Raw genomic sequence first — 27,565 nt, 5'->3', positions numbered from 1 at the left:
AAAAGATATCTATAAAAGTAACAGGGTGCTTATAAAATGGGAAAACAAGGTATCTGGGCCTATAGAGATACAGCAGGGGCTTAGGCAGGGGTGCCCTCTGTCACCTCTGTTGTTCATGCTGTATTTACAAGGATTAGAGAAAAAATTTGAGAGGAGCGGACTTGGCTTCAACCTTTCCTATTTCAAGCAGGGAGAATGGATTAAACAGTCATTACCAGGACTGATGTATGCAGATGACATTGTACTTATGGCTGACAGCAAGGCGGACTTGCAGAGATTAATGGACATCTGTGGTAAAGAGGGAGATAGCTTAGGTTTGAAGTTTAGTAAAGAAAAATCGGCAGTCATGACTTTTAATGATAATCAGGGCAGCGAGCATAGGATACAGGAGGTTACGCTGGAGGTGGTGGATAAGTACAAATATCTTGGAGTGTGGATAAACAATGGGGCTGAGTACCTAACGGAACATGAAAAATATGTGACGGCTAAAGGTAGCAGAAATGCAGCTGTGATGAAAAATAGGGCACTGTGGAATTACAATAGGTACGAAGTGGTGAGAGGGATTTGGAAAGGGGTGATGGTCCCTAGTTTGACTTTCGGCAATGCGGTCCTGTGCATGAGATCAGAGGTTCGAGCAAGGTTGGAAGTTAAGCAGCGAGGGGTAGGTAGACTGGCTCTGGGAGCACACGGAAATACACCAAATCAGGGGGTACAGGGTGACATGGGACGGACGTCATTCGAGGGCAGGGAAGCCAGCAGCAAGATAGAATTTGAGGAGCGATTGAGAGAGATGGCAGAAAAGCGGTGGGCAAGGAGAGTTTTCAGTTATTTGTACATGAGGAATGTTGATACAAAATGGAGGAAGCTGACCAGAAAACTGTCAATCAAATATTTGGACTGCAGGAGGGGTGCAAACCAGGAAACAGCGGTTAATTAAGAAAAAGGTTAAGGAAACAGAGAGGGGTCTGTGGAAAACAGGGATGCAGACGAAATCAGCACTGGGCACATACCGAACTTTCAAGCAAGAAATTGCCAAAGAAAATATCTACGATAATTCTAGGGGAAGCTCTTTGTTGTTTGAAGCCAGGACGGGAGTATTGCGGACTAAGATGTACCGAGTCAAGTACGAAGATATAGACACGTTGTGCTGTGCGTGTGGAGAAGAAGAGGAAACGGCTGAACACCTCATACTTTTCTGTAAGGGGCTTAACCCTACAGTGCAAGGCAACGGGGCTGATTTTTTCAAAGCATTGGGGTTTAGGGACAGTGAAGGCAAAATAGACTTTAAGCGGGTAGAAATAACCAAACAGAGGTTATCTGATTGGTGGATAAAATTAAGGCAGGGGTGAAATTTCACCCACCACAAAGTACAAATTATGTTAATAGCCATGGCTAGGTGGCGTATGCCACCGCCCGATTTAAAGGGTTCAGCCTCATCCATCCATCCATCCATCCTTCGGCGAAGGTTCGAGCATTCTGGGACGGCTCCTTAGTGGCTACGGCAATCAGTCGAGCTCCGACGTGCACAGCTGCAGAAATGCCAGTGGCAGAGTTCGCACCGTGCGCCGCGAACGTGCGAAGGCATTCTGCTTCACACTGGTGTGTCTGTCGCCGGAGCAACGCGAGTTGCGCATATAGTTTTCCATCAGTATGTCTCGTGAAACGCAGACGGAGAAACACATGTATGTAACCTTCCTCCTTGCCGCTTCAAACAAGTAAAACATATCTGCCCCATCCGGCGCCTTGTATTCAGATTTACGGGAAGCAATGTTATAAATAAAAAAAAAAAGAGTAAACTGCAGTGCAACATTCCATTCAAGTTTCCGCCTTCCTCGCGTAACAGAGTGCGGAGTAATAGGTACGGGGTCATTTATAGCGGTAGGACCTCGAGCGCCGAAAACAGTTTTTGTTAGTCATTCTGTATGCTCATCTTTGACCATATAAGCCGTACGCGGAAATTGTTTCCCTGTCAATACTTCAAAAAAAAAAAAAAAAAAAGAAAGAAAAAAAGCGGAGTAAATAGAATGCGGAGTGATTGGTACGTACGGGGTTATTTATTGCAGTCGGACCTCGAGTGCCGAAAACGGTTTTAGTTAGCCATTCTATATACTAACCTTTGGCCGTAAGCCCGTACATGGAATTTTTTTCCAGTCGATACTTCAAAAAAGAAAAAGAAAAAAGAAAGAAAGCCTGCGCGGTAGATCATTAGTGCCTATATCGTGGATACGGCGTTGCGCTGCTAAACTGGAGCTCGCGGGTTCAATCCAGGTCGCGGAATTCGATGGGAACCTAATGGAAAGAGACTCGTGCACTTTTATTTAGGTGCACGTTAAAGAACCCCAGGTGGCAAAAACTAAACCGGGTGCCTCATAATCATATCGTGGTTTTGCCACGTAAAATCGAAGAATTTGCTTATATTAAAAAAAAAAGAAAGAAAAAAGCAGGTGACTGCATTCTTCGGCTTATTTCTGGGGGTGTAAACAACATAAATTATTTACGAGTCTTATTTCCGAGAAAAACGTGTTACGCTTATCCTATATTTCATGCATAAATGTAATGCCGTTCCCAAATGTATGACCGCTCAACTCTGCAGGTTGTATATTATAAACGGCTGCGTTCAGTTATATATATATATATATATATATATATATATATATATATATATATATATATATATATATATATATAATGTGTGTGTGTGTGTGTGTGTGTGTGTGTGTGTGCAAGTGTCATTGATATACTGTACGCCGCCGAATAGTAATTTCCGTTCGAATGTAACGCATAACAGCACTATTGAAATGACTGCATGCAAGTGAGGACTGTTATTCCGAATGATTTTGCTGCCGGAGAGTCGTGGCTGTTGCGTAGAGGCGCAGTTCTTGAGAGAATTAACGGACGGGTGTTAATAAGTGCTGCTTAACAAGTTCCTAGCTCTCATTCAATATAAACACCCCGTTTTGGGGCAGCCTGTAAATCTGCTAACTTGATTCCGACAAGGAAAACTTTTTTTGACAGTCTCACCATATTTGCAACCCATTAAAACTGGGTGCCCCATGTGGTACGTACTTCTTCAACGAACGCAACAGATCTGCACATATCTCTGCGTGTATTTGAGACATGCCGTTCCTTTGTTTCATTATGGTTGTTATGATAGTGCACCGGATAACTGAACGCAGCACTTCAGTTATATATATATATATATATATATATATATATATATATATATATAAGATGGTTTGCCTGCTATGAATATTATTGCTGCGAATGAGAGTTTTATTTACACTATTCACTAATAAGTGTGTTTGTTACTGGAAACACGTGCGCTTATTCCGGTCGGGAGTTCTCACTTTTTAAATTATTGCATTTATAATATTTGTTATTTTTTCCCTTTTATATATATATATATATCGTAAATATACATGTCTATATATGTACCCTTTGATTTAATTACCTAGAAATACATTGGCATTCTTGGCGCCACACAGTTAATAAACCTGATTTATTTCACTCTAACATTGTTTTCTTCGATCATTGTCCCTGATCAATGTCCACCAAGAAGAAGCGCGTGTAAAATGACACGATATCAATAATAAAGTTTTCTTACGTACGTTTCATGGTGCGGATATACTATTTACTTTTAGAAGACAGCGGTAAAAACTGCAGTTTACCTGGCTAAAACTATATTTGGCACCGGCCGTCAAGAGTCATGGGCGCACCGAAGCAACTAAACCATTTAAAAAAATGTACTGCACAGAGGTTCTGCGAGAAAATCTGGGCGTCCGCCAGCGTCCGCGTAGCGAACGCGCGCTCGCTAGCAGACGACGCGCTTGACAACGACAGCAAAATTGAAGACGTCGCGTTGTATAATCTATGCCTCAAATATATATGTTTGGTAAAATGGCGTAAACGTAAATTTGCAGTTGAAATAAAGCGCTATTTTAAGAGCGTACTATGCGCAATTGGCCTCGGTGCCCGCAGCGAAAGTACGTTGAATATGCCGCGGAGCGCGTCTCCGCCCCAATCCAGTTCGCTCGCAGCGCCCTCGCACTATTTTTCCACACGCGGCGCCTCAGCGGCAGAGCGCCGTTCGGCCCACTCGACCATTGTCTAGTACACTCTACCAGTATTTCTCAACGTGTTGCTGAACCACAGAACACCCACCCATACGCTGAACTAGCCAAGCTTGCTTGTACTTTGCAAAGTGCTTCGCATCGTCACGCGAAGCTGCGAAGGCGACATTCAGCGTGTGAGCTTGCTCGAGTGTTTAATGCATCCGGATGGTTGCTCGCGCCGCGACAGGCCTGTGTCCTATTGTGTGTTGGACTTCTGCCCCAGCAAATTCGGAGACCCTGTGAGTTTCCATAAGTTCCCCCGAGACGAGGCACAAAGAAACGCCTGGATAGAGTTTGTCCGGGCTACCGGGCGGCACTTTTGGACGCCGGGGAAGTCGAGCATGCTTTGTTCGCTCCACTTCAGCTCGGACGCGTACGAGTCCAAGTATGCGGTCAGCTTCGGCATTGCGAAGAAGCGTTGGTTAGTATCCGGTGCCGTGCCGACGGTGTATCCCGCTGCTGCACGAAGTCTCCTACCGTCTGAAAGCGGAGCAACTTCGCCGAAGCGTCAGGTTTGTAGTATACGTCCGAGTGTATGAGCTGCAGGCATGTTTGCTGACAGTGGCGGTAATGCTGGCGTATTCGATGGTTTGCGCAGTGCGTAGCTGAAGTTGGCAGCGATGGTGTTGATCTCTGCGAGAAGACGGCCATGAAAGAGACATCTTCGAGCACAGGTATTTTATTTTCACATTTGTTTCGTTGTAAGCCTCAATCGCACTGCTATGTGCCAAGTGCCGAAAAATGAAATTTAATGTAATAGAGACTGCCGTTGGCTGATAACTACGCTTACCGATAAACCCACGTAGAATAGGCCACATATAGTACTGTGTCATTAATCTTAAAATTCCTTGGCATGTTCTAATGGTAAATGTGCGATTTGAGGGAAAATGTATTTGGAATTATCTATGTGTACTCGTGAAATTCGATGAGCAGTGCACCTGATGTACCAATCACTAACATGATAGGGGCAACCGTGCCACATACGGCTATGACCTCTGAGTGCACAAGTGATTGATTAAACTTGCCTCCAAGACTGACCTCTCTGATAATCTCCTATTGATCCAGCACTTGGTCATCACTCCAACACGTTATCACCACCATGCGGAGCCACAGCAGGGATTGGGTGCAATACATGCGACTTCCAGATTCAGTGCACTGTGCAAGTGTCACTGAAGGCGACACAAGCAAGAATATGTCCAAAAATGAGAAGCATTGGTGTGCAAAGACAAGGTGCCAACCGGACTGTGGGTGCGTATGGAACGAGCGAACATATCTGGCGTTTACTGAAAATATGTGAAGAGCATGTATGTACATATATGCCAGTAGTGAGCATTGCTGAGTTTGCATATAGGGAATGAGCATATTTTGGTGCAGCTTAGCGTTATTAAGTGTATCATGTGAGTAACAGCCATAGGTGCCTGTCAGCATCGGGCTTCTGCCACCCTACCCTGTTGGCTCAGTGGTTACGGTGCTTGGATGATGACCCAAAAGAGGTGGGTTCGATCCCGGCCGCAGCTGCAGCAGTTCAAAGGAGGCAAAATGTCGGAGAGCTGTGCGATGTCAGTGCACATTCAAGAACTCGCGGTGATCGAAATTATTCGAAGCCCTCCACTATGGTGTCCCTCATAGCTCAAATCACTTTGGGACATTCAACCCATATATCAAACCAAACCAGCATAGGGTTTCTTGAAAAATATGCATGCCACCTGATAGGCCACCTCATTGCTTTGCATGTCATAACCGAAGACTTAAGAAAAAATAACTTTTATATTATGGCACTGAGCTAAGGCAGCAGGGAGGTGCGTTGTTTGAAGGTGTTAGAAGCTGGGACTAAAATACTAGCTTCTTTGCATAGGACTTGAATTTGATCTTTTGATAAGGGGCTGTGTTCTAAAGCAGGTGGGCACACATAATGTGGAATGTGGAGAGAGGTCATACACCTGCCATGAAATGTTTATGGAGGACAATGTTACCTGAAAAACTTAATTTTGTCACCATCTTTTCAGCATCTCTATATCACTATGCAGCTTTGATTTGATTGTTCATATTACTTTGTGCGAAGTTACACATTTAAATGCTGTATGCATCATATATAATGAAATTGAGCACTTTCAAATGCGTCGCCTTTAAACTTGTGACGGCAGATGTGTATGTCTTGTGTCCACTTTAATTCCCTAATGCATTCAAGGGAAGTATCAGTTTATGTGGAGAACTTGTTTGCGGGTAGCTTTTGGTCTGAGAGTGATTTAGTCGATTATTTGGCCAATCTGTGAACTGACGACTCCCATAGTAGTATTTTGTTTTTTAATGTGCCCACAGACAGTACTGTATTCAACGGCAATGCTCTCAAACAACGCACCTAATGTAGGTGGATTTTTTGGTTGTGTACTCGCTCATAAAATTTACTTTTTTTATAGGCAAGGGCTGAAGAAGGAATGCCACAACTATACCTGTTGCTGAATACATGCTTTTTGCGGAGCTGTTGTGTTCTTATGCTTTTGACTCTTTAGCTTCAGCCTCAATATGTGCACATCTATAGCACCCTCTAACCTTCCGTCGCAGAATGTCAGACTGAGTACGATTTTACGGACATTGTGCACTCGGAGGACCTAACAGCCGAGGTGCTCAACACCTAAGCCACCAGGATGACACTATGGACACTACGTTTGAGCCATCTTTGGAGGACTCGGGACCGTAAGTGTACTTCATGGCTCAAATCTAACTTTTTTCCTATGCATGGCTTACAGGTATGCAAGTTTGTTGGTCAGTAAAGCTACTTGAAGCATAAAAGGTTTCTTGAGATATTCACATTAAAAAGGTAATTTAGTTAAATTTGAAGTAATGCCTCTTTAAAGCCCTGCCATCTGAAGGGAAAGTGTAAAGGATGCTGCGTGGAAACAAAGCAATTGTGCGAAATCGACCATAAATTCACTTTACAGTGCTCCCGTGGAACCATGTCCTCGAAAAATTGTGTTCGAGGAAAACCTTCAGCAAGTTGTGAAGTCTTGCAGGAAATGCCACCTCCCTGTAGTCATCACTACAGGTATGGAAATCATTTTTGTAATTCAAAGTCGACAGCACGTTTTTCTGGAATGGACCTTTTTTAAGTGATGTACAAGGGTGTGCCATGCCTTCTCCAACATTTTGCCTGCCATAAAGAGGAAGTGTTTGCTGCATTTCTTCTGCCATGAATGACGTGTTCTGTATGAATGACGTGATGGGCTGCAGGTGAATAATTGGGTGCAGTACTATCATCTCGTACACCCTCGTTGATGCGCATGGTGTCCCCACATGCACCGGCATCATGTGAAAAGATGTGGTTTATGTCGCTAGCATCCTGTGGTCATTGAATAGATTAAGGGTGTGACCGCAGATGACTCGCACCTATCTCCTGTGTCGAGACAAGCTACCATTGCTCTGAACTGCTGCTGGAAAAAGTCCATCCTAGCATTGTAAATTAATTTTTCCAGAAATGATCCTAGGGAGCTTAGTCGTCCTGTTCCTGCTAAGTTCCTTTGTTGATGGCCGTCCCTGTAGCACAATTGGTAGTGCAGCGCACAGCGCAATGCGGAGGTTGCGGGTTCGGCTCCCACTGGCGACAAGTTATCTTTTCGTTCACTTTCATTTCCTTTTTCTTCATTATTTTCTACATTCTAATTTGAACCACACCTAATTTCCCCGAGGCTTTCCTTGGCTTTATGTGGGTATGGTTAACAGGATCGAGCCCCTCGGTTCCCCCTTCTTCTCTCGTTTATATACCGTATTTACACGATTGTAAGTCGACTCGAATGTAGGTCGACCCCCCCAAAATTGCATGTCTCAAAAAAAAAAAATGGGGGGGGGAGAGAAAAACCACGCGAGTGCATTTCACACAAGGGAAATTTATTGATGGGGTTGCTAAGACCACTCATCGTCACTAGGGTTGACCTCACTGGTACTGCTGCCGTCATAGCTGCTGCGGTCCCACAGCACGTCGTCATCAAAAGCGAGTCCACACTTCGCGAACGACCGCACCACGACATCGCACGGTACAGCCCCCCACGCAGAGAGGACCCACCCACACACAGTAGCCAGAGAGGCCAAATTTTCTCGCGCTGAAGCCTCCACTGCCGCACCACACGTTCAATTTACCTCGTTTACATGAGATACGATACGCTTGAAAGCTGATACGATACGCTTCTGTCGTATTCATGAAACGCCGCTACTGACTCCAGACTTGCGTCCCGCTGCGCAGTTGTTAGTTTCCTCAACATGGAGGATAGCAGCCCGTTTGAACGCTGCTGAGAACAAGCGCCGAAAGTTCTTGGCACTCATGACAGGCGCGACAATTCAGCACAACAGCAGAAGTGACAGATGCGCGCGGCCGTCGAAAACAATCGTATCTCAAAGAAAAGCTCTTCCGCCAACTACTAATACCCCCCAAATGACGGCTCTTCCGCCAGCTACCAATACCCCCCAAACGACGGCTCTTCCGCCAGCTACCAATACCCCCCAAACGGCGGCTCTTCCGCCAGCTACCAATACCCCCTAAACGGCGGCTCTTCCGCCATCTACCAATACCCCCTAAACGGCGGCTCTTCCATGATCGATGCTCCCACAGGAGCCGTGCGCTCGTGGTGCGCGCAATCAAAATGTATGCAATACAGTAAATTATTACGCTACGCTTCTACCGTAACCATAAAAACGTAGGTGCAAAGTTGTAACCACGCCGTAGCACCCCTGATTTCTCGTTTTTCTTGCCTTTACTAGCGGTACATGGTTCGGTTTCGATTCTAAGTCGACCCCCCAACATTGGATTGCCAAACTTGAAAAAATGGGTCGACCTACAATCGTGTAAATACGGTATTGTTACGCAGCAGTGGGGCATAGTGTGTCCATGAACAAAGACTATTTGGTAAGGAAAGTGCGTGGCTGGTTCGGGCAGTCATCTTGTGTATCCAGCGTTGCAGCAATTTGTAAATGCATGTAAATACACCTTCGCTTGACTATTTCTCGACACAGGATGGCTGCCCGAACCAGCCGCATGCTCTCTGTGTCAAATCGTCGTCTTGTTCATAGACACCACCATGCCCCACCGTTCAAAAATTAAAAATGCAGATGATTTTCCTGGTGATATAGAAAGTGTTTGATATACGCAATAATTCTATATATCCGTGTTCGATATATTGAGGTTTGACTGTATAAATCAAAGCAGTATCCTCATAATCATAGAAGACTAGTTCTCAATTGGTTGATGGCTGTTTTGGTGATGCAGGTGTGCCAATTGCTTTTTAACAGAGCAGTTGAGAATAGTTGCCTATGTTCCCGATTTTGTTTTGTCTAGGGCTGAAAAAGAAGGTGCAGGCTGTCTCCCGGCCATGGGGCTGCGGTGTGATTGAAAAGTGGGCGACCTGCATCATTAACCACTTCTACTTTTCGGTGAGGACAGCTGCAGCAAGAGTGACAACTGCTGAAAGAAGGGACGAGCTCGCGGTAGCCATCTGGGTGTCACTCCTCAACCACATCCAGAAGAAGCACTATGACCACAGTGAGGAATATGCCAACTGCGAGCATGGGGACCTCTTGCCTAGAAAGTGGATTTTTCCAGGTACTTTTCCATCAAGCCCAGTAACTTTCCATTTGATTCACAGGGATATGTTTTAGTAATCTTATGCTGGAAGAATAACCCTTGGCAATCACTAATGACACTTTGAAACTTGAAGATGATGATAGTGTTTGGCTGATGTATTTCAAACAAGAGGAGTGTACGCCTGCTCGTTGCTCTACTCTTCAATATTTATTGTTGTAACCCTTCAAAATGTTTCTTCTCGCATTTATGCTTTATCCTTGAATTTCATGCGACCAGGTACTGACGCGTTTGACAAACTGCGCAACATAGTGGAAAATAATCTTCTGCTTGTAGACATCAAGCAGGTGTCACCATCATGCCAAATGTCAAGTTTGGGATCGTTCCATTCTTTCCTCAGCCAGTTTGCTCTAAAGAGCTTCACATTATCTTTTCATGGGTGGCTGGCAAGATATGAAAGTATATCAATTTTTTCACATACTTCTCAACAGTACATTGGTGTAATCATGTGCTAAATGTCATAAAGGGCAAGACTAATGTGTTCAGTGTACCAGCATTGATGTACAAATGAAGATTTTGTGTCCACGCATAAAGGTATCAGTGCCTGTTTACCAAAGTCAAAGCGGGCAATATACATGAGATTTCGCATTGTAACATTTTCAGCCATGAAAGTTGGTGGAGTTGCATGTGAAGTCAGTGCAACTCCATGTGACCACAAGCTGGTTAATGCGACCAAGTATTTCGTACTGTGCATTTGCTACTGTGCCGATAACACTTTTGCTCTACAGCGTCCTTATACCTTTCGCTTTAAGAGTAAAGGACTTACAATTTAAATAAATACTGGAACAACACTTTCATATGCATATCTGTAGGAACAGTCATGTATGTGGTAAAGAAGTAGGGATGTTGTTTTACAGCAGTAACAAGGCAGAAGAGCAAGTACTGAGTTATCATGTGTGGCTCCAAAAACAGATGAACCAATGCTAAGAGCCTCAATAAATTGATGGTGTTGGACTGCAGTTACACAACAGACAAAAGAAAAAATGGGCTGGAATTTAGATGATAAATGAGCCGGGCTGAAGCACATGGTTGCGAGCTCTGCAAAGTGTTTCATCTACTTTGTGTAAAAATGTGTGCTTTCCTTGCAGCATGCATGTATGCGTGCTTCTTGCAAAACTGGAAGCCAAGTATGTCCTCTTTAGCAGTTGTTTAGGTAGTGGTATGCACTCCCAATCTACATCTCTTTACACGGGTCAAAACTGGCTGCGCTGCACTACAATGAAAATTCAGACAGGGTGCAACGCTGAACTACTGTGGGAAAGTGGCAGTGGGCAGTGAAGCACCCGAAAGCAAGAAAAGGCAAGCCAGTGGCATGCCCATTCAAAGAACAAGCAACTTTTGGTCCGTACATAACTGCACAGGGAAGGCAAAACTTGAATGTCTACAATTGAAACGGCATATGTCGCCCACATTTGCTGCAGGTGCATGGGTCAAAGATTCTGAGAAAAATCATACAGCATGCACTAATAGTGTTGAAGCAGTTGTGGCATGTATAAGCTGCTTCCAACACTATACCAGAAGGAACAAAAATGGCTGCACAGGTTGACACCAGCAGAGGCTCTCGCATACCGTATCTTCTGTTACACCTGAGTAAAAGTTCCATCCTTTTCTGAATGACAGCTTTGCAAAAAGAAAGTCAAACATACACGCACTAGTGTAATAAAAGACACACATTCGTTCAGTAAGCACTGCAAAACGTGCTGAGAGGACCTTTAAAAATGTGAGATAAAAATACATGCTAGCGGCAGCTGCAGTATGCAGCCATTCCTCGAACTCTGGCCCACATGACCGCAGTTACCCTTTTTTGTGAGGCTCATTGAGCGGAGCAGTCTTGGAGCTTTACATCACTCTGGGATAATTTTTCTGCTCATGTCACCGCTACCTGCTTGCTGCCCAGTTCCCATCCTCCTGTGCATGCTCAACTGCGTGAAACTTGGTCGTCACATGTGCAGCTGGAACAAACGGCATGTGCAAAGCACGCTGGAATGAGAAAACTAATGAAAGGGACGTGATTAAAACTACGTGGAAATTAAAAATTTTCAAAATGTACATTGTTACCCTTTGGATGAGATTTCTAAAATAAATTATTTCCTTTGCAATGCCACGTCAAAATACTCGGCATTCCAATTCACGAGGACGGAGGGGCAGCTACCTGGCTGAAAGAACTAGAACCTACGTGGAAGAAACTTCTGCACTTGATGAAACGCATATCGCAGAAGCGCGGAGGAGCTGGCACGAATACCGCTCGGACTTTGACGTCGGCAGTGCTTACGTCGAGGGCTTGTTACAGTGCGGTATGCTTTGACCTCACCAAAGCACAATACAACAAGCTCAAAAGGATACACCGGGAGTGTCTTAGAGTGATCACGGGTCTTCCCCGCCACGCGCGAGTGAAGACCTGCACCGGTACACGGGACTTCCTCCACTCAGGGACATTATCTTAGAACGCAAGGAGGGACATGACCGCCGTCGACGTTACACACGCTCTGGATAGCAGCTCTTAGAGTTAGATGGAGAATGCTTGTCAAACAAGGTAGGAAGTGCTTCCAGCTGTTGCTCCTTGGGATGACGTGCAGGTTCGAGTCACGAAGCCTGTCACACGGCGGCAGCGAAAGAGTACCATGGCACTTATCGATCCAAACTTGCAGAACGGGCTGACTTGAAAGAATATGCCATTTTCACAGATATGGCCTGGGATCCTACTACATCCAGAGTCGTGCTGGCAGTCGTTAGTGGTGAGCAGCAAGATGTTCGGATTTACCAACACCAGCAAGAAACGACCACTTGAACTGCAGACTATCCTATTTGCTATAGAGAAGCTGAAGGAAAAGGCAGGAAAAATTACGGAAGACCACAGTGGCAAAGAGTTCACAATATTCACCGACTCTTTAGACGCCCTAAAGGCGCTCACGGGGACACCCAGAGTAGGCACGTGGGCGCATGATATTAAGGTCGCATGCGCATCTCTTCGTCGGGACTACGGCATGGGTGTGCGAGTGGACTGGGTGCCGGGGCACTCGGGCAGCATCGGCAACGGTGCGGCCCACAGTGCAGTGAGCAAGCTGTTATTTTCCCGCTCATCTCCCCTGGGCCCAGTCCCTCTCATTCCTGTGCGTCTGGATCCGGAGGAGGAGTGCGAGCGACATAAAGTGCAAGCCAAAGGGGAGCTGAAGGCGAAGGTACCGCACAATGCCCACCCTTTGCCCAAGGGGCTTCCTCGGGGCACGCAAGTCCTGGTGCATAAGGCCAGAACGGGCGCAGCACTCACCGAAGACGTCCTGGCTAAGTGGCGCGCGTGCGCCACTTCAAGGAAAACACGAGGTCATCAGAGGCAGCGTTTGCACAATGAGGTGGAGGAATAGACGGAGGCGAACGTGATGTCAACACCAGTGACGTGCAGTACGTGCGACATCGGTGCTCGACCGACAGTCAGGCATCTATTGTGGGACTGTCCCGGTCTCGCGACAGTAAGAGACAAACACAAGGGACACGGCATTACCTCACTGGAGGCATGGACCACGCCACCCCCTCAGGCCGATGCCCGACAAACTATCAACTCCTTTGGGAGTTTGTGCGTGAGGCTGGCTTGACCGGCAGGTTATGAATGTGTAGTTTATTTTTTTTCTTTCCTTGTGAACCCCGCCATTGACCCTTACCCCTGCTTAGGCCACTGAGCCATCCTTTTCATTAAAGTTCATTCTCTCTCTCCTTTTCGAACATGGTTACTGGCTATGGCGAAAAATGGCGCTAGGTGTGGTGCCCACAGGTGTACAAATAACAAATATTGACAAAAAAGTTGACATGGAGTGTAGTAGTATATTTTTGGTACATTGAACAAAATACCTGCACTGCTGATTTTGGCACTTAGAAGAAAGCAGAGACTGTAGGAGAGACACTCATATGTTGTTTTTGAATAAGTTTGACGTGTTTTTTTCTTTGCTTCTTTGCATGCATCTGGTGCAGGTAATGTTGGGCTTCTACTTGAAATCGTGGACGAGGTTGTGGCAGTTTCTGTACTTCGCACATCACAACTTTGCCTACACCACCGCTACTTACAAGCTCTTTTGGACCAGTGGACAAGGCTGTGCTAGTGCGGGGTCACCTTTCAAGGTTTGCGTCCTGTGAAGACCGACCTGGGCACATAGAAGGCACCAGTGATGACAGTGCATAGTTTGATTACGCACTTGCACATCTTTCGTGGAGCAGGCGATCATTGTCAGCAACTTCCCACAAGTTGTCTATGTAACGTTAAATGTCTCAGCATGACTCTTGGGTTTGAGGTACAGGGGTCCTGGATTAATTTCAACCACTGCATGCGAGAGGCATTGCTAGGTAGCTTACCTACATACTCGTGTAAGGGCTGCAGCTCCAACTTTGCAGGCCATAATATGGGGGGAAATCCAACGGAGAAGCAATGGTGTTTGGTGCCCCGATGCTGCGTACTTCCGCATGCCACTACTAGATGTCGAGAGCCAGGGAGTGCACAAGATTCGTGGTGTGCAAGGTTCGGTCCTGTGCAAGGGCCGCACCTTGTCAAAATTATGAAACAAAGGTGCGCCCCTTACACGAGTCTATACAGTACAACGGTAATGTTAGCGTAAGGTATAGAATGTTGTCATCAAAATGTTTGCTTATGTTTTCATATTTTGTGTGGTGGTACATAGCCCCCTGTATTTTTCTATGCCCAGTCATTCACTCCAGCACTGCCATTTAACATTCCTGACCACGTCGCACCTCGCCAAAAGTGCTTGCATTCCGGAATGGTTTCCACCGCGTGTCTATGAGCATGTGCTAGTTTCCGTGTATTCCAAACATTTTGCCCGAATCTGGAGCAGGATGATGACACCAACTGTTAGAGAACCTGTGGTAAACATTATTAGCGCATTCTAGCAGCATACAGTATTGTGGAAATTGAAGGACGATGCAATGGGCAGGTGAAGGGAAGGAGCGCACACAGAAGAACCAATATGTAGAGGGAAAACGTGACAAACCAGCACTTACAGGGGAACAAAATGATCTAAGAGAGAGCTATGTTTTTAACACACATTCCACAACGTGTTAAATGTGAAGTTTCAGAAAAACCTGCATGGGAGATATTTATTCCTTGCATATCACTAGGGGTGTGGTCTATGTATCAAGCTGTTTCATCATCATCAGCCTATATTTTATGTCCACTGCAGGACGAAGGCCTCTCCCTGCGATCTCCAATTACCCCTGTCTTGCGCTAGCATATTCCAACTTGTGCCTGCAAATTTCCTAACTTCATCATCCCCAGGCGCGGGTCCAGGGGGGATGTCCGGATGTCCTGACCCTCCCCCCTCCTCAGATTTCTGTATCGCCCCCTCTCTGATAAGGGGATGGCCCTGTCACAAAAAAATATGACCACCAGCATTCTTCAGAAGTATTTTTCGCGAGTACCAGTGATATCAGCCATGTAGAAGTAAAGCTAGCTCGCTCACAAGCTTAGTTGAATTCTGTCGGGGTGTGGTGTCGCGAAGTTGCCGTAGTTATTTTTTCTCATGAACACCTTGGACCTCCTGGCGCCAGCGGTGCCTTACTCGTCCCGTCGGTGGCGTCGAATGAACGAGGGGACGTCCCTTTTGCCAAGCACGCCGATGTCCGCGCGAGCGCCTTCGCGCCTGATCAACTTAGGTGCCCCTTGGGGTGTCATCGGTTGCCTCATTAGCTGTCATCGGTTCCGCGACCAACCTGCTTAATAAAAGAGATCACTTGCTGAAGTGTTCATATACAGGGTTTGTCCGAAAAGTAATGTCAGTGATTATATTGTGAAGCGACTATACGTCGCAGCGCACTAAGACCAGTTGGGACTGGTGGAGGGGGAAGTTAGCTTACGCACGCGCTGTCGCTCCAGATGGTCGCAGACCATCTGGAGAGTAAGGAAAAGGTTTTTCGTCAACTCATTTTCATTTACCGTGCAAGCCGTAATGCAGCGCTCGTTTGAACGAAGGATTGCCATGGAGTTTTGTGTGAAACTCGGCAAGTCTGCAGTGGAAACATTTCTTCTGATAAAGACAGCTTTTGGTGATAATTGTTTGTCAGAACGTCAAGTTTACCTGAATCACAAGATTTTTTTAGAAGGTTGTGAAGAGGTCAGCGATGAAGCCCGTGCTGTACCACCATCAACGACCAGTGTACCGACGAAAATGTGATGCTCGCGAGAGATATTTTGTACTCAGACCCTCAATTGAGTGTCCGTTTAGTGGCACAGACAGTAAACATTCCAAGAAGTACCGTTCACAAGATTTTGACGAATAATTATCAGATGCGAAAAGTGTGCGCGAAGATCTTGCGCAAAATGCTAATGAACGGCCAACAATCGAGCCGAGTTGAAACGTGCCAGGAGGTTTGGGACTTGTGCGAAAGTGACCCCCATGTTTTGGACAATGCCATCACAGGTGACAAGACTTGGGTGTTTTAATACGACCCCGAAACAAAAAGGCAAAGTGCCAAGTGGCACAGCTCGGCGTCCCCTCGCCCCAAGAAGGCCAGAATTAGCAAGTCAAAGGTCAAGACCATGCTGATTGTGTTCTTTCACATTAATGGCCTTGTCCACCATGAGTTTATACCCCATGGCACAACCGTGAACGCCAAATTCTACTCAAACGAAGGATTCATCGCACCCGGCCTGATATCGGGGGCGATTGGAAACTTCAACGCACCATGCAGCCTGCACTGCCTTCCTCGTGACCCGCTTTCTGGCCGATTGAAAGATGCCAGCTGTTCCCCAGCCGCCCTACAGTCCTGACGTGGCTCTCCCAGGCTTCTTTCTGCGCTTCAAAATTCACATGAAAGGACATCATTTCGCAACCGTTGGCAAAGTCGAAGAGGCTTGCACCAAGGCTCTAAAGGACATCCCTAAGGAGGCCTACCGTGACGCCTTCGATGGGTGGAAATCTCGCTAGAAGCAGTGTAACGACGCAGGAGGAGCCTATTTTGAAACATTTTATTGTGTTGTACCGATCTGATCAAAAATTTCTTTTTAATCGACTCAGCGACATTACTTTTCGGACAAACCTTGTATAAATAATAACAACTTACAGCTAAACTAAGAACTACGCATGGGCAACTTTTTTTAACTGTAGCACTCATTGTGATCGCAGTTACACGTTGACAATATCCAGTACGAGCACAGTACTGTTCGTACGCAACAAGCTTTTCATTGTAACTTCGCAGTTTTATTGCTGTGCATTAAGCATAGTAGGGTCAAAGCCTCTGGATCTCTTTATCTGAGTGGGCGTTCTCGCGGAGCGGGGCGAAGTCTCGAGCAGGGGCTGCGAAGTGAGGGAGCGTGACGTCCGCGGTCAACGCCAGCGCGGGCCAAGGATGGCGTCGCGTGGTTAGAGAAACGGGAGCAGATGAGCGCCTTGTGTAAAAGGATGGCTTCGAGTGGGAAACAAAACATGGACGCTGGCTCGCGCTCTCGGCTACTACACCACATCGTTCTTCTTGTAGGTGGCATCGTGAGTCTTCATACGCGGTGATTCGCATATCGTAAACAACCAGCGTAGTGGTTGCCGCGTTGGAGCTCCAAAGCAAACGAAGGTGTCTCAGCCGAACACCAAGAATCTCCTTAAGGAACACAAGGTGTCCCAACAGAACTCCAAAGACGGACCCGTGCTTACGCATGTATAACGAACCTGCAACAGATCATCCCAAATTTTATTTTAAGAAACAATACAGGCCAGATATATACCGGGTGTTCAAAATTAAGCATCATGGTTTTCTTAAGATTAGGCACTGGGAGGCACGTGGAGACCACCTGCGCAAATAAGTTATGTGGCCAGGGGGACACAAAGTGAGATGATAATTATCGCTGTCAGCAGCCGAATTGACTAAAATTGAATAATTAACTTTTTATTGACTGCAGTAAGAAACACGACTGCCTCTAAGTTTTCAATGCAAACATACCCACTTATTGCAGTTAACAAAAAATAATTGTTAAATTTTAGTTAATGGGGCTGCTCACAGTGATTATTATCATCTCACTTTGTGCCCCCCTGGCTACATAACTTATTTGCAAAAGTGGTTTTAGCATGCCTCCCCGTGCCTAATTTTAAGAAAAGCGTAAAGCTTACCTTTGAACACCCTGTATTATGAGACACAGCCGCCAAGCACATGGCTGTATTGGGTAACGTCCTTTTCCTATAAGCTCGGAGAAACCAATATCTGGCTTAGCTACAGGTCTTCGTCCTCTTTTTGGGGTTTTACGTGCTAAAACCAGTTCTGATTATGAGGCACACCGTAGTGGAAGGCTCCGGAATAATTTTGACCACCTGGGGTTCTTTAACGTGCACTACAACGCAAGCACACGGGCCTTTTTGTATTTCACTTCCATCGAAATGCGGCCGCCGCGGCTGGCATTCGATCCCCCGATCTCGTGCTCGGCAGCGCAACGCCTGAGCTGACTGAGCCACCACGGTGGGCTACAGGTGTTGCTCTAGACGTACAAAACGCGGGTTTATCGTGAGCAGAAACGGTGAATTTCAGTAAATAAGAAAGGCTACTATCATCATCATGATGATTGACAGAAGCTGACCCCCCCCCCTCAGAAAAAACCTGGATCCGCCCCTGATCATCCCATCTGGTTTTCTGCCGACCTTGACTGCGCTTCCCTTCTCTTGGATCCAATCTGTAACCCTAATGGTCCACCGGTTATCCATCCTACGCATTACATGGCCTGCCCAGCTCCATTTCTTCTGCTTAATTTCAACTAGAATATTGGCTATCCCCGTTTGTTCTCTGATCCACACCGCTCTCTTCCTGTCCCTTAACGTTAGTCCTAAGATTTTTCGTTCCATCGCTCTTTGTGTGGTCCTTAACTTGTTCTCGAGCTTCTTTGTTAACCTCCAAGTTTCTGCCCCATATGTTAGCACCGGTAGAATGCAATGATTATACACTTTTCTTTTCAACGACATTGGTAAGCTCCCAGTCAGGATTTGGTAATGCCTGCCGTATGCACTCCAACCCAATTTTATTCTTCTGTAAATTTCTTTCTCGTGATCAGGGTCCCCTGTGAGTAATTGACCTAGATAAACGTACTCCTTTACAGACTCTAGAGGCTGATTGGCGATTTTGAATTCTTGTTCCCTTGCCAGGCTATTGAACATTATCTTTGTCTTCTGCATATTCATCTTCAACCCAATTCTTACACTTTCTCGATTAAGGTCCTCAATCATTTGTTGTAATTCGTCTCCATTGTTGCTGAATAGGACAATGTCATCTGCAAACCGAAGGTTGCTGAGATATTCGCCGTTAATCCTCACTCCTAAGCCTTCCCAGTCTAAGAGCTTGAATACTTCTAAGCATGCAGTGAATAGCATTGGAGAGATTGTGTCTCCTTGCCTGGACCCCTTTCTTGATAGGTAACTTTCTACTTTTCTTGTGGAGAATCAAGGTAGCTGTGGAATCCTTGTAGATGTTTGCTAAGATATTCATGTATGCCTCCTGTACTCCTTGATTACGCAATGCCTCTATGCTGTTTAAGAGGGACTAATGCAGCGCGTGATTGCAGCCATAATGAAGTCATTATTATCATTCAAATGCTTATATCAAGACAGACTAACATTTCAAAGGTCAGTACACAAAAGTATTAACACAGTGATGTGGGGCTTCCGCACCGCGGAACGGTGTGGGCAAAGGTTGGCGCCATGTAAGACGAAGCACGTATCAGTGATTCCACTCCTGCGCCAACTGCGCCAAAGTGCGCCAATTGGGATTTACTGCGCCATCCTGATACAATCGACGAAAATTGCGCCTAACTGCACCAAACAGTCTCGGCTTTGACGACGTCTATCGCCAATTGCACCACCGGGGAATTCAAACGTTCAACATGACGATAGGGCGAGCCTTAGTTGCAACCTTAGCTGCAAACAGGAGACAAGAAAGCTCTAGCACGTACGTCCCAATTAAGGTCACTGGAACCTGGAAAGTACCGCAGCCCTTTTCTCTTAGCCGCCGCGCCGCCGATTGGTCAGTTGCCATCAGGTGATCACTTTCCACTATAGATGGCGCATCTAAGCCGCGCCGGAGGAGATAAGCAGACAGACATCGCTCGCACACGCCGCGCGTACGAGTCATCAACGAGGTCAGATTTTGCATTTTGTATAATTTAGTGTATATGTAACTTTCGTAGACTTAAAACAAAACGAAAGGAAATGCCCGGGTGCTGCACGTTCGGGTGCAGCAACCGCCGGGAGTCCGGGAAAGCGCTTTTCGCGATACCAGTTAAGCGGAAAGAGCGACAGCAAACGCCCTGCTATCTCTGGCTGCACCGGATAAAGAGCGACAAGTTCACTCCCACTTGGTGAACTTGTTGATATCGCAAAGCTGAGAAGCTCCTTGCGGTATTTCATCGAACTCCCTAAATGCCATAATGTGATGGAAAAGCTTCTTCGCGCATTTGCTTTGAAGACTGCGGTTTGCCTTGAGTAAACAAAGCGAGGAGATGCTCAGAAATATGCAGAACCGAGCAAAATGTGGCTCGAAGAGCGACGGAATACGGGCGAATGTGTCAAAAATAACAAAGTGTAGTGAGAAAACCACTGCAATAAAGATCGATCGACCTGTCAATGTTGAAAATTAAAATATAGATTTTCTCGTGTGTTGTTTAAAACAACACGAACATGACCTGGTTAATTCTGTTTTAGCATCCCTTTTCTTGTAGTGCAGTCAGGGACCGTTTATTTTCGTAGAAATAGATCTGTATGAAACATTTCGTGCGCGGTTAAATCAGTAGCCACGTTAGAAAGAATATCCACGCATATAAACGATTTTGTGGCAGCGCTTGATACCTAGTCATTCGAAAAAAAAATATCTTGTGTGACACACGAGCATCGGGATAGCTTTGCATTTAGAACGGGTGGCGCACAGTTGAATGCTTCACTTTCCGAGTGCAGTAGCCGACCGATTTTCCGGACTTCGCGGGGACTGAAAAATCGAGCAGTCCGCAAAACCGAACAGTCCAAAAAACTCGCCCCTCCCCCCCCCCCCAATAGAAAAAAATTATGAGGCTTAGAGCGACTTAAGAAAAATGTCGCACTTTCGCCCAAAAGGCGGAGCATTGATTGCGATAGCCAATTAATAGACAGCGATACGAAGTAAGGATGTTAGTTTTATCAGCCGTATAAAGTTGTAAATATGCGCTTACTAACTAAATAAGCACGGTGTCACGTGCGCACAGGTTACATGAACACATCTCGCTCGATGACCGCGGGTATATTGACCTTCGCGCTGTCTATTCTCTCACTTCAAAGCGAACATAGAAAAAAAAAGAAAAAAAAAACGGCGCATGCGAAGCTAGTGGCACTCGGCGCACACCCTTTGTACCCATCGCAGACCGCGGGCGCACACTTCGGCCACATAGCAGATCGCTTTCAAGATACGGTGCCTGCGCGGCAGCTCCGTCGGCAGCCGCGAGAGCAGAATGCAACTGCCCACCGTCTCCGCCGCCTTCTCCCCGTGCCCCGCGAGCGAACGAAGTCCGCGCGCGCCTCCGGGCGCCTTCCTCTCTCGCGTGCGTGAGAATAAATTGCGGTTGCTGGCTGACCCTCGCAAGCTTTCACCCGCACACAGCGTACGGACCTAACAAAAAAAAAAAGCAAGTGCAGCTTTTTAGAACGTTTTGTCGGCCAAGGAAGAGCGGGCATGGCCTCGGAGACGAGAGAGAGGATAGCGTGCGTGTACTGATCTTGAAGGCTGTACAGGGGGGCACTGGAAGCCATGCCAGCGGAAAATCCAACATGGCGGCCTCCAAGATCGGGTAGCGTGGCTCGGAGCGAGCGATTTAGTCCGGAAAATCGAACATTGGCTCCTAGATTCGTCCGAAAAATCGCTCGCGAAATGCATTAGCTCTATGGGAATCCTACCGGTACATCTATGAAGTCCGGAATATCGAACAAGTACGAATTTTTGGAGTCCGAAAAATCGGTCGGCTACTGTACTTGTAATTTACATCGTAATCTAGCTAAACGAAATGCGGTTTTGTTTGTGGATTTCACAGGGCCCACTGCGGCAGCCATCGTGCTGTTCTTCACTGTAGCAAGCCTAGAAAACCCGAGAAAGAGCTGCTCGTCTTTTCCGCGCAGTGTTGCTTGCGCTCGCTCCGGCGGTTGCGGTACTTTCAAAGTTTCAGGTTCCAGTGACTTTAGCAGTGCCACGCATGGCGCCGACGCGGCGTCTGCCTTGCAAGGCGGCTCGACGGCAAAGTGCGGTTTCTGCCGAGGCTCGCAACTTCAAGGTTAATTGGCGATTCATCGGCGGACGTTATCTACTCCGGAAACGCAGCTAGTAGCTTGTTTGAAGCGCAGCATGACGTGGTTATAATAACTGCGTGCCGCCAATGTGTCCATCATTTCTGTTTCTGGATATTACCGATGACATCTGGGAAAACTAGCAATATACGAAATGATATCAATTTGTGTCTGTGTGTGTCGCATGCACACAAGTGCATTTTTTTCCCACGAGATCTGCAATAGATGGAAATGTTTACAAAGCTTCTCGTGAGAACATAAGAATTATTCAGGTAATTGAATGTAAATTGCAACTGGCTTTTTCGAAATACTTCAGGATGTGAAAAATCAGCTGCTCCAAGCTGCTCCAAAATGCCAAATTGCCTGCTCCAAAGTGCTCCAAAATGAAATTTCTGATGCTCCAAAAATTGCTCCAAATCATAAGTCCGCAGTAGCATCACTGACGTACGTATGCTGCGCGCTCTTCTTCTGGCCCGCCATTAAAGGGACGCATCTATTTTGCAAGCCTCCGTCTTAAGCCTACGTTACAATATATAATTCGATTCCTATTGCTCACTGCTTGAGCACCTTTGGGGTAAAGGAATCATGAATTATGTCCTCATGTCGTTTTTATCTGTCACCTGCATTGTACAGTTTGTGAACATGGAAGGAGAAGCTGAGCAATAACTGTTTGGTGTTGTTGAAGCAACAAACCGTTCCGTATCTCGCACTTTTGTAACAGTTACATTAATACACAGTTTTTTACTGCTTCCTTGAGGCATTACACGAAATTTCTCCTTTCCGCTGGCATAATTTCAATGTTGTTGTTCTGGCAGTACAAGGTGTCCTGAATGAGAAAGCTTGAATGGTTAAAAATGCATTTTTTTGTCACTTCACCTCTAATTATTCATGTTCTGTCCATGGGCTCACAATGTGGCTATAAATGACTCGTGTGTATTGTAGTGGCAGCTTCAGAAATCGAATAATTATGGATGGCCATTGACAATCTTACAATGGCACTGGTCTGTTATTGTAGCATTGTAAGTGGTGTTGTTTTTCCACTCCTATAATGATATCTTAGGAACAAGCATTCATACTCGCACCGAGGATGGAGGGCAGTGGTACAGCTATGTCAAGAGGTGCTGCGCCATTGGATAAGGCGGCTAATCAAGAAAGCAGTGATGTTGCCTAGCCTTGCGAAAGCGCGAGATGTAGGAGTGTTCAGTGGCTGAGATGATTATTTTTAGAAAGGTGGTAAGCACGACTGAGGTCAGTTAACCAGACCAGATTTATTTGGTCAATATCCGGCATGAACGTGTGAGGGCCGCTCTCATTTAGGTGGCTGCAGAACAACAGCCAGAATTTTCTCCCTCGACTGGTTTACTTCTGGGACCAGGTATCCGGAAACAGCCACTAAAATGGTGAGAAAAGTAAATGGGAAGTTGTGCACGTCATTGAGCCAGTTCTCTGAAATAACTGGCTGGACCACATTCCTCCGACCACAGGACGATAAGTTATGGCCTGCCCATACCTGTGTTCACTTTGCAAGGTTCTGATATGCACATTCCACTCTATCATTTATTTTATTTTTCAAACTGCCACTGGGCAAAAAGGAATTTTTTTTCTATTTATGTGGATCTTTATGTATTTCCATTTTCTGGTAACTTAATGTTATTCAAGCCACGAAAAAGCTTGGATTTCCGCACAGAATCGAGCGCAACATGCAGAGCAGGTGGTCTAGGATGCAAATGCGAGAACTAGGCGTAACGGTTGTCATACTTTGATCCTGGTGCCATTGACAGAGATAGGAAAATATAGGATGCTATGGTTGCTACCATGACAATGGACTAGCTACCAAAGGGTTCATTTTTGTTGCAACTGCATTTTTTTTCATAAGAAATGGTGCCTCATCTGTTTGTGCTCTGACTTTTGTGCCATATTTTGCTTTCTCAGGTTTTGTTTGATTCCACAGAGGCTGCATGCAAGGTTGTGTTGAATGAAACATCTCACATGCATTGTCCCTCTATTTGCTTTGCTTTCTCCACATTGTGCATTGTTAGAACAATCACGATACAACTCTCCAAAATTAGTTTTTTGTTACAAATGTGTATTTGCATGAAACATAACTTGTTAAGGCCTGTGCAGTCATCATTTTACAGCTGTGCTTTATGTTCAATCTGCTCAGAGACTGCTAGAAATTTTTCTGTGAATCACCTTGCTGTGACGTTACAGGCAGACATATTAATTGTGAGTAGTATGCCTATTTTTTAGCATGATCAGCTTCATTCCCAATTTTTTCTAGGGTATATGAAGTGATGTAGGCACACAAAAAAAAAAAACCTTTCGAGAATATACTATCACCAAGGTGCTTGTGTAGGTTTAGTGGTCTGATGAGGTGGAAATCTCCGAGTGCCATTTCAGGGTAGTAGAACAGATGGTCCAGTACCCTAACCAGCAGCAGTGTGATAATGCGTAGTATGCAATGGGCTGAGTGTGGCCACGTCTTGTCGTGCTCCAAAACAACTGTCGAGAGATGTTCAGGCTTTTTTTAGTTTGTGATGTGACAATAACTGCTAGTATTCACTGCTGCTGTCTTCTGTAGAGAAAGAAATGAAGTATATCATTGAGGCGACGGTCCCAAAGAATAGTCACTGTGACTTCATCATTGTCATAAGTTTATTTTTATATTCATGGTTACAGAACTTTGCTGAAAATGTTCCTGTTGCTGTAAAAAGATTGAGATCCCAAGAACGGCTCATTCAGTTGCTTTTCTGCTTCTTTTCTTATGCTAACTCATGGCCATATGTTACGTAAAAAACATGCGTTACATTTAGTCCTGCTTTTTGCTAGAGTGTTGTTTGAGATGCCCATTATTGCTACTTTGTATCAGAAGACTGGTTCCACTTCACGCCACGCTTTGAGCTTCAAGCAACTGTTATGTCAGTGCCCTCTTTTTTGTTCTACAAGGTGACCAGAAAAATTCTTGCTATGTGATTCAAAAAGTCAGCATTCTGTGGAAATAACTGCCAGATATGCCTTGAAAGCAGTTGGGGTGTGTGTTGGAATAATGGCTACCCAAAACTTGTGTTGCATCCTCACAGTTGGACCAGTAGTGAAGAAAAATGGAACTGTTGCTTGAGTGTAGAAGCAGTATACTGACATGTGGCGTAGTGTCTAGTGGGGCATTCAATGTTCGGCATGCTTGGAAGTGCCGTATGGGACCTATTTCTTGTTATTTGTGAGCAGCAAATCAATTGCAATGCACCAAGAGCAATGGCGAACAAGTTGTCATCACCCATTATTGCTTGTTATGTTTGGCAGTGTGTGGGATAAACTCTGTCCGAACTTGAACATCTTTCCAACGTAGTGTAGGTGAATTGCAACTGTTTTATCAGAAACCTGGAAGTGTACAACGTACCTGGCTACAAGTATTGCTGCCTTCAAGACCTTATCATCCTGCCTGTGTACCAAACCACAGCAGGGTGTGACAACTAGTTCTCCAACTGCTGTAACGGATGCCTCCCAAAGCATTCAATCACCGCAGTGTCACTGAACGCCCGAGATTATTCGACGACTTCTTTTGAAAAAAATGCATGTCTGTCGTACAGCAGTCAACCTCGAACACACCTCATTTTTCTTTATCCCTGTGGCTTATAGGAAAGCATGGATGTGTTAGTCATGGTCAATATTCCAACCGCCTTTGCAACATTTGGTGTAAAATGTGTAAACAACTTGCCCAAATGGTTACGGTTCCTACACCTTTCTCAAGCGCTTCTTTTGGTTACCTTGTTTTTTTTTTGGTTTAGTTTGCAAACTGAGTTGTTGTTGATTGTTGTGCATATAAATATGGAATAAAGCACTAGTTTTGTTATGACCTTTATTTGCTTGACGGCAGTCATTTCACTACTCAGGATACTTAAATCCAGCATAGCGAGCTGAAGGAAAGGCATTCCTTATTTCGCTAACTACGGCTGCTTGGCAGCACCTTTCAATTGTTCCGGCCGAGCCAGACCCATATCTGCCGCACAAACTGCCGCTATGCAATGTATCTGTACCTGCTAAAGAAATGAAAATGAATGAATCGGCAAGCATTTGCAAATCGGCTCATCTCCCAATGACACATGCCAACAGCCACTACTATTTCTGGGTGGGATAATCACAGGATTTCTTCCACTAGATAAGAGAAAATGATCTCTGTATACCGTATTTCTTGCCAACGCCTAATGTAAAAATGACAATGTATACCTGATTCGACTTGACATGCATCTGGTGAATCGTGCTTTTAACCTATAGCGAGCGCTGTAGATAGCACGTATATAAAAATCTTATGCCAGCGTAAAGCGTTCTGGATTACGTAAAAATAAAAAGTAAATCCACCCTGTACAGTCGCAAAAGCAAACTGATGTGGTATTTCTAGAGCGCTCATGGAAAACTCGGTACGCGCCCATCACATAGCTCATGCCACACGTCGCATTTCACACAAGCCCCTGACCGTAAATGAGTCCTCGTACATACGCGTGGATATCGGGTGCATCGACAAGCGAAGGCCTCTCTTCCCTCAGCGCGTAATACGCCACCGCCAGGGTATGCAAGTTCAGGCATACCGGTTCAAAACCGGGGTGGTTTGTAACGCACTTGGCCCCCTCTGGTCACATGGGCGACCACCTTCGCCACTTTACGGCAGCACACCGATTCGTGCTCTGTCTCCATAGGCCGACAACGACCACACGTGCACCTGCAATGATTATACATTTCATTGTATCTGATACTCTACCACATGTCACACAGACAAAAACATGTCGTAGTTTCGCCCGAAAGGTGAAGCATGAATTGCGATAGCAAATTAGCAGAGAGCTATTCGGAGTAGGGATAGTAGTTTTATTGGCTGCATAAACTTGGACACATTGACAAGCGTGGTGTCATCGCGCACAAGCAAACATGAATGACCGCAGACAACGACTGTCAAAAGCACGGGCAGCAAGCGCAGCCGCTGCAGCGGGCGAAGGTTCGTGCGGTCTATCGCTTCAACGGAAACTGAGCGGCGAATACACAGCACATACAAAGGTCAGAGCCGTGTGGAGATAAGAGACGGTGCGAGCGACCGCCACCACAGCCAGTACAAGCGTAGTTGTTGGCAGAGTAGAAGTTGCCCCCCCCCCCCCTCCCTCCCGCGCTGCCTTCCTGCTTTCTTGCTTTCGCGTGGGAGATTGCGTTGTCCTTGCGCCCGGTTGCAAGATACGTATTTGGTGCCGTAGCACAGCGTCGCCCCGCCTCCCTCCCTGGCATACCCCCACGGCCTTTCGCGCGACGGTCGCCTTTGCTTTCCGCCGTGCGTTCGCTGTGATAGCGCGGCCCCCGTGCTCTTTCACTCGCGCATACGGCGCGCGGCGACGAGATTATCGCCCTTGGAGTCTATACGGAACCTCACGTCGACGACGATGGCAGAAATCCGGTTGAAGTGTCCATATAATTGCTATCGCAATAAAACTTAGAACAACGCGCGCGCGCTACCTGTCACCTGCATGTGTATGCCGATCGCAGGTAAATATTGCCGCAAGATTGTATCACTGAGATCGCTC

The 27,565-nt window shown here is 46.0% G+C and overlaps 1 protein-coding gene and 1 long non-coding RNA gene across 9 annotated transcripts in view; both read left to right on the top strand.

The window, feature by feature from the left end:
- The window catches only part of LOC119459292 (THAP domain-containing protein 10), a 36,656-nt gene extending 20,433 nt beyond the window's left edge, over positions 1-16,223 (top strand). The window contains exons 1-7 of one of the 8 annotated variants that reach the window (XM_049671302.1): positions 3,827-4,624; positions 4,711-4,786; positions 5,178-5,360; positions 6,675-6,806; positions 7,052-7,155; positions 9,436-9,699; positions 13,702-16,223. In XM_049671302.1, the coding sequence (XP_049527259.1) occupies positions 6,766-6,806; positions 7,052-7,155; positions 9,436-9,699; positions 13,702-13,829 (537 nt within the window). In that variant the 5' untranslated portion in view covers positions 3,827-4,624; positions 4,711-4,786; positions 5,178-5,360; positions 6,675-6,765 and the 3' untranslated portion in view covers positions 13,830-16,223. Of the gene's footprint in view, positions 1-3,826; positions 4,625-4,710; positions 4,787-4,807; positions 5,681-6,441; positions 6,807-7,051; positions 7,156-9,435; positions 9,700-13,701 lie in introns of those variants that run through there. The other 7 variants (XM_049671304.1, XM_049671305.1, XM_049671306.1 and 4 more) reach the window with 7 other exon arrangements.
- A 2,145-nt stretch (positions 16,224-18,368) lies between these two features.
- Positions 18,369-25,858, top strand: LOC125947029 (uncharacterized). The gene is made up of 2 exons (XR_007468082.1): positions 18,369-19,408; positions 22,442-25,858. It is a non-coding gene; the product is annotated as an uncharacterized LOC125947029 (long non-coding RNA).
- Positions 25,859-27,565: the final 1,707 nt, after the last annotated feature.

Source organism: Dermacentor silvarum, chromosome 7 (genome assembly GCF_013339745.2).
Source record: "Dermacentor silvarum isolate Dsil-2018 chromosome 7, BIME_Dsil_1.4, whole genome shotgun sequence".
NCBI classification, from domain to species: Eukaryota; Metazoa; Arthropoda; class Arachnida; order Ixodida; family Ixodidae; genus Dermacentor; species Dermacentor silvarum.
Note: the sequence above shows the minus strand (reverse complement) of the source record. Positions and strands in the feature narration are given on the sequence as shown.